Source organism: Lolium perenne, chromosome 7 (genome assembly GCF_019359855.2).
Source record: "Lolium perenne isolate Kyuss_39 chromosome 7, Kyuss_2.0, whole genome shotgun sequence".
In the NCBI taxonomy this organism is placed as follows: Eukaryota; Viridiplantae; Streptophyta; class Magnoliopsida; order Poales; family Poaceae; genus Lolium; species Lolium perenne.
The window spans coordinates 96263717-96270249 of record NC_067250.2 but is presented as its reverse complement, the minus strand read 5'-3'; the positions used below and the strand labels follow the sequence as shown (position 1 = coordinate 96270249).

The 6533-nt window shown below is 46.3% G+C and overlaps 2 protein-coding genes across 3 annotated transcripts; one reads left to right on the top strand and one right to left on the bottom strand.

Moving 5' to 3' along the window:
- The first annotated feature begins 830 nt into the window (after window positions 1–830).
- Window positions 831–3008, top strand: LOC127316580 (bidirectional sugar transporter SWEET11). Its single transcript, XM_051347021.2, has 5 exons — window positions 831–1042; window positions 1583–1619; window positions 1709–2081; window positions 2176–2295; window positions 2379–3008. Exons 1-5 carry the CDS (start codon window positions 1003–1005, stop codon window positions 2679–2681), a joined length of 873 nt encoding a protein of 290 aa, XP_051202981.1. The 5' UTR covers window positions 831–1002; the 3' UTR covers window positions 2682–3008.
- Window positions 3009–3252: 244 nt separating this feature from the next.
- LOC127316581 (uncharacterized) lies at window positions 3253–5300 on the bottom strand. 2 transcript variants are annotated; one of them, XM_051347023.2, is made up of 4 exons: window positions 5066–5300; window positions 3893–3965; window positions 3721–3770; window positions 3253–3616 (listed from the first exon to the last, which is right to left on the bottom strand). In XM_051347023.2, the coding sequence occupies exons 1-4, from the start codon at window positions 5146–5148 to the stop codon at window positions 3502–3504; spliced, it is 321 nt and encodes a 106-aa protein (XP_051202983.1). In that variant the 5' UTR covers window positions 5149–5300; the 3' UTR covers window positions 3253–3501. The 2 variants fall into 2 exon arrangements, with proteins under 2 accessions (XP_051202983.1, XP_051202982.1); XM_051347022.2 differs by having other exon boundaries at window positions 3721–3776; window positions 5066–5292.
- Window positions 5301–6533: the final 1233 nt, after the last annotated feature.

Here is a 6533-nt window from a genome sequence, read left to right as displayed (position 1 = left end):
AAAATCTAAAGTCTGGTCTTAATTGGTTGTGTCTGGCAATGGCCTTGTTGAAGGCATTGTTTTGAGAGCGAAGACTATCTTCAGGGTGAAAGGCTAAGATCTTTTGATCGGGCGACGACGGCGATTGTGCACTGTTTTCTTCTTGAAGGCGTCGCTTTTGGAGAGCCTGGAATTCAGGTGTTGTCTTGGTGATGGATGTGTTGTTGCTACTACGGTTGAAATACTTTAGCGGGACTTATCTTTTCTTAGTTTTCCTTTTCTTTTTTTGTTGTGTGCATCCGTAGTACCATTAGGGTATTGCGTTTGCAGAGTCTCGGTGTAATTGGTATCTTTCGATATTAATATATTTCCTTTATCCAAAAAAAATAGAAGCTAATTAAGAAATTTACCGAAGGTACACATCTTTGAAATGAGCAATTTCATTTGGTTAAGACAAAATGTGCAACCGGAAATCAACTAAACCAAAATAATGTTTACTCAACATGTATTACATGCATAAGGCATCACCCAGAAGCCTGACACATAAATAGCCACATTATTATTAGATGCATCTTTCCCCATGATCACACAACTTTCTAAGAGTAAACCACACAAATCAATTAAGCTATACGTTGGAGAGAGAGACACGTTTTCAAAACCCATTGTTCATACACGTTCCAAATGCAGCAAATGTTCAGGGAGAAGAGTAGAGGGACAGGGTGTGCAAAGCTCTCATCGATCAGGGTTGATGAATCGAGATCATGCGGCTGGCAGTGGGCGGCTCACTGTACAGCACCAGCAAAAGCGAGGCGCCCCCCGACTATATAAACCCCCGTGGCCGATGCCAAAGCACACAAGAAGCAGTTGCATCTCTCGCAGAGCTTAGCCACTGAGCCTTGTGTCACGTAGACAGGAAGTAGGAAAGGGGGTTTTGGCCTAGGCTGAGATCTTCTCTCTCTCTCCCTCCTCTTCCTGCACACCCTCCTCTCTCTAGTTGATATCAGTACCCGAGTCGCCGTCGAGATGACTGGAGGTCTGGCGATCACCCTCGCCGGCGTCGCAGGTAATTAGTGGAGAAATAATGCACAGTTTATGTTTGATTAGCACGCACACACCTTTGGCGTTTCCATGGATAAAGCTCACGCATGCTTGATGATCATATATATACATTGATCACAAGTCATCGCAGCGTCGTGTAGGTAGGTTAACGCATATGCATAGAGCAGGGGAGAAGCTCCAATTCTGGCACGGGCACGTCCTTGGTTTCCTGACAATACGCAAACACTTCACACGGACACGGATTTATTGCTAGCGTAACTAACTGGCTAAATCTTCATTAATCCATTCCTAGCTTCTTACCAACAGCTCACCATGATTCACTCTTTCTATCTATCTATCTCTTTCCCTCTCTTGAAATTCCTTTTTCTTGAAATAGCGATTGGTTGAGCGGTGAGGGATGCGTGTTCACCCCCCGCAACTTCCTAGCTTATTGCCATTAGTTGTACCAGCACTCAAATAAAAATTACATACTGTATACCGATACAATTAAAAGAATGCCACTGACAGATGCTAACGGCGTCGGTTTTCCTCTTTTCCTTTGCAGGCAACATCATCTCCTTCATGGTGTTCCTGGCACCACTGTAAGTCGCCATCTCTTATCGCAGTAATGATCTTTTCACCGAGCGACGGCGCCATTGACCTGACCTGACTGTTTCTCGATTTACTGCAGGGCGACGTTCAGGCAGGTGTTCACGAAGAAGACGACTGGCGGGTTCAGCTCGGTGCCGTACGTGGTGGCGCTCTTCAGCTGCGTGCTGTGGATCTTCTACGCGCTCATCAAGACCAACTCCCGCCTGCTGCTCACCATCAACGCCTTCGGCTGCGGCATCGAGTTCATCTACATCGCCGCCTACCTCGTCTACGCGCCGCGCCGCGCCAGGCTCAGGACGCTCGCCTACTTCTTCCTCCTCGACGTCGCCGCCTTCGGCCTCGTCGTCGCCCTCACGCTCAAGGCCGTCGGGCCGCAGCAACGCGTCAAGTTCCTCGGCAGCGTCTGCCTCGCATTCTCCATGGCCGTCTTCGTCGCGCCACTCTCCGTCATCGTAAGTAGCGGTCTCTCCCTTCGATCTGCTCTTCGTTCAATTACGTCTTGGGCCACGCATGACATGGCATATATCTATGGATCGGTGGGTGCAGTTCAAGGTGATCAAGACCAAGAGCGTGGAGTTCCTGCCCGTCGGCCTCTCCGGCTGCCTCGTCCTCAGCGCCGTCGCCTGGTTCTGTTACGGCCTCTTCACCCACGACCCATTCGTCATGGTAGATAACTTCTACTTACCACCATTGCCACTACTCATAGCTTCGTCAATCTCATCATGAATTTTATGCGCGCGTGCATGCAGTACCCGAACGTGGGAGGCCTATTCTTCAGCTGCGCCCAGATGGGCCTCTACTTCTGGTACCGCAACCCCAGCAACGCCGCAGTGCTGCCCACCACCACCGACGCCGGAGATGGCGGCGCCGCCGTGCACCAGGTGATCGAGCTGCCCGTGCACACCGTCGCCATCCTCTCCGTGGGCCCCGTCCCGGTCGTCGGCGTGCACAAGATCGAGGTCAGGGCGATCGAGCAGCACACCGACGCTGTCAACCCCAAGGTGGCGGAGATCGACAAGCCGGAGGTCATCGAGATCGTCGCCGCCCTGTGAGACGCACGTACTCCGACGACGTACGCCAGTGACATGTTATGACATGCACAGATGGAGAAGAGTGATATTGGGTTTGGTTAATTTATTATTACGTACTGCAGGGTGTGCTTGTGTGACTTCATTAGTTAAGGATTATTAGTAGTATTGTGTGGTCGCTAGTTGATTGTCACGTTCAGGTGTGCTGCTGTCGCTCTTAGTAGTCTGCAGGTTTGGTGGTAATAATAAGACAGAGCTATGATCGATGTACTGACGCCATGTGTACTGCTCACGCTGATTGCAACATGGCAATATTAATTAATCAAGTCATTTAACTAGTTAGTTAGCTTAGATGTCTCTTACTACTTGCTGTGTTACCAGCTCAAACCAAACATCATTTCTTATATATGGTGTCTTTGCAGTACTGCTTTCCAAAAGAACCAAAAAGTGCAGTGGTTGATCGAGCAAACACCACAGCTGGCACCATGCATACTACAGTCCGTACAATATTTAGTTCAGAACGCATCCATCAGGAAATCACTGCTTCAAAGTCCTTTACCTAGTTAGCTTAGATGTTCTCTTACTACTTGCTGCGTTACCGGCTCAAACCAAACATCATTTCTTATGGGGTCTTTGTTTGTAGTACTGCTTTCCAAAAGCGTCCAAAAGTGCAGTGGTTGATCGAGCAAACAATGTAATCTAGAACACCACAGCTGGCACGATGCATAGTGTTCCGTACAAGATTTGTCCATCAGGAATCAGCTACTTGTGTTGTTCAATATAGCCTCTACCTTGACGATGAAGAGAGTGTCAGCAGAGACAGACGCTGCGCCATCAGCCATCATCAGGCCTGCCTCACATCACCATATTCTTCGACGAGCTTCGTCACAAGTACCATAAGGTCGACAAACGCGCTGAAAGATGCTCGTAGAAACCGGGCTTCTACTGCTTCAAAGTGCCTGCGAGTTCACAGATAGGAAGGTAAGCTTTAAATGGTTAGCTACGCCTCGTGGAGCAATGCAGATCAGGCAGTTCTTAGAAGTGTGGGTGTAGATTTACTGACACGAGAAGCTTGCCACCAGACACAGCCATCTCCCTCCTGACCTTATCGGGCTGCAACTGCAATACAAAGATATCAAAAAGAGTTTTTGACAAACATGCCATGAACAAAGAAACATGAGAATTTTATGAAGGGAGAGATCTTGTTGAGAGCTCAAATGCGACTTCTTCTTTACCTCCTTGTCAACAGCTAGTGTTTTGTAGACAATGTAGGCATGTTCCTCGGATCCACAATCAACTTCATAATCACTGGCAAACAAAACGTCAAATACTGCAGTGTAAAATTCCTCCAGGAAAAATAAAACAACAGATTCAAATTTGCAGACAGGCAGGAGGAGGACATTTGAACCGTAATACCGCAGATTACATTTGAATCACAAAAATTATAATTTATCTGTTACATTATGTTCAGATGATACAGTATACCGCTCGCATATTGTGTGTCAATTCTCAAAGGAGCAACACTGTGGAGGTAGCAGAGCACACAATCTGACAACGTAATAGATATGAAGTTGATTGTCACTAGTTCAAGGATTTCTTGGCAAGGTTGTGTTGGTCGAAATAAGCACAACAGAAAATATTAGCATCATCATTCAGGTATCCATACCATTGCGTACAATTGCGTGTCCATTGTAGAGGGCTATTAGGATTGCAGTGGGTATTCAGAGTTTCAGACACAAGCTACTGTTGATCATACGTTTGGTAACTGGTCTAGTATGGTCCCTAAACAGCTTAGATCAGCGGTATTAGTGGGAGCAGATGCTGCTTATAGAGCTGTTTGGCTGTCTAGGAATGATGTGACATGTAATCGCAAAGTCATTAAACATCCTAATCAGATTTTATTTCGACGCTTATATTGGTTGCAGCAATGGTGGCCCAAGAAATAGGGCCCGAGGGAACTGATGCCTTTTGGGAGCAAGATTCTGGGTAGTGGCTTCTGAATCTTCACGAGTTGGAATCTTCTCAGCATTTGGCTTTCATATATGATATGTCAAAAACTCTTTTTGATATCTTTGTATTGCATAGACCACTGTGACATTTATGCTCAAAGTGCTCAACTTTCTAAAAGCACATGATGTAAAACTAGGAAAACTAGATCAGGTGTGCGTAATCTCAATTTACCGTGTTGTATTTTCTGCATATAACTACAGCCAGCTACTATCAGGCAATGCATCAAACACCACGCGCGCAAGGTTAGTAGTAGTAGTAGTAAACTAGTAATATAGCAGCCAGGAGTCAGCAACAGCAAGATACGCAATTTACTGCATAAGAAGCTACGAAGCCCACAGAGCTGACTACGGCCGTCTTCGCCAAAGGTACGAGCCGACCAGGAGAAGTTCACCACTCACCAGGTGAAGTCCCAACCGGAGGAAGAAGTTATGTCCGCTGCATCAGCCATCGCGGCCGCGAGCTCCGTGCGGTCGCTGGTCATGGGTGAGTCTTGCGAGAGTGATTAGGAGCCGGAGCCCGGAGGTCTCGGTCGCCGCACCTGCGAGGTGTCCTGTCGCGAGCGCCAAACCGAAGTGCGGCCGACGGCTCTGTTCGATTTGGTCCTGGAACCGTATGCTGTGCTCTGCCTTTGGGTTGAAGACGCTGAATTGACGTTTGATCACCCTGTGCCGTTGGATCAAACATTGTATGGCTGGGATTGAGGCTGCCGAGAGAGATGTGGGTAATTTCCGTCAAATTAGAAAGACATCAAATCTCAGCGGAGGCAATGATTGTGCAAAGCATCGAGTAAACATTGTTGTAAATAATAAAAAGTGCAAGTATTGTTTCAGGAATTTTTTGGTAAATATTTCCTGTTCTTAAAAAGGGAGTACCAGAAACTAGTTGCAAAACTAGACCGAACCGCCAAAGTTTTTCTAGTGTATGTGAACGGCCAGTGTGTGACCGGCTAGATTGGACTATCATTCCGTCTGACTGGAATTATCGACGGCTCCTATCACATGGCTCTATGGAATGAGTGATTATGTCTCTCTAGAAAAAGTACTATTGAGATGTGTCAAAACTAAAATCGATTCAAGTATGAAAAAACAAGGAATTGGATTTCAAGCACGCATTGTGTTTCGGGTTAAGTGCACTTTTGGTCCCTCAAGTCTTGCAAACTCTAGTTTTGGTCCCTTAACTCTGTTTTGGTCTGAATCTGCCGTCAAACTCTCAATTAAGTCTAATTCTGGTCCTTGACAATGGTTTAATGATGGTTGGTCGGTTTTTGACTCTCTTTTTTGCCACCATAGACAAAATTGGCCGGTTTTAATCTATGTGTGATCATTTGTCCTAATTAATAAATAGAAGAAATTCCCTTGCCCTAACACACATGTGTGCCGCCTCCGTCTTTCTTGCTTGGTGCAGCTATCCTCGGCACTTTAGCCACCTCCGCCTTTCCTCCCGACACAAAATACCTCACATCTATGTCGCTTCTGCCTTTCCCGCCCGGCTGATCCGTCCTTGTAGTGTTAGGCCCCGCCGCTAGGTGTTGGGGAAGATATAGAGTTACTACGCCAAACGGATAATAATCACGATCTCGCCGGCGAATGCTTGTAATGCTAATTTCCTAACTGATCATGAGGTGAGATGGTCATACGTGGACTAAACCTTTCTAAATATATTCATGGTGCCAAAAAAAGAGTCAAAAACAGGTCAAGTATCTTTAAACCGCTACCAGAGACCAAAAATGGCCTTAATTAATAATTTAAGGGCAGATTTAGACCAAAATAAAGTTGAAAGACCAAATTTAGACTCTTGCAAAACATGAGGGACCAAAAATAAACTTAACCCTTTGCGGAACTAGCATTCTACCTTATGCAGGAACAT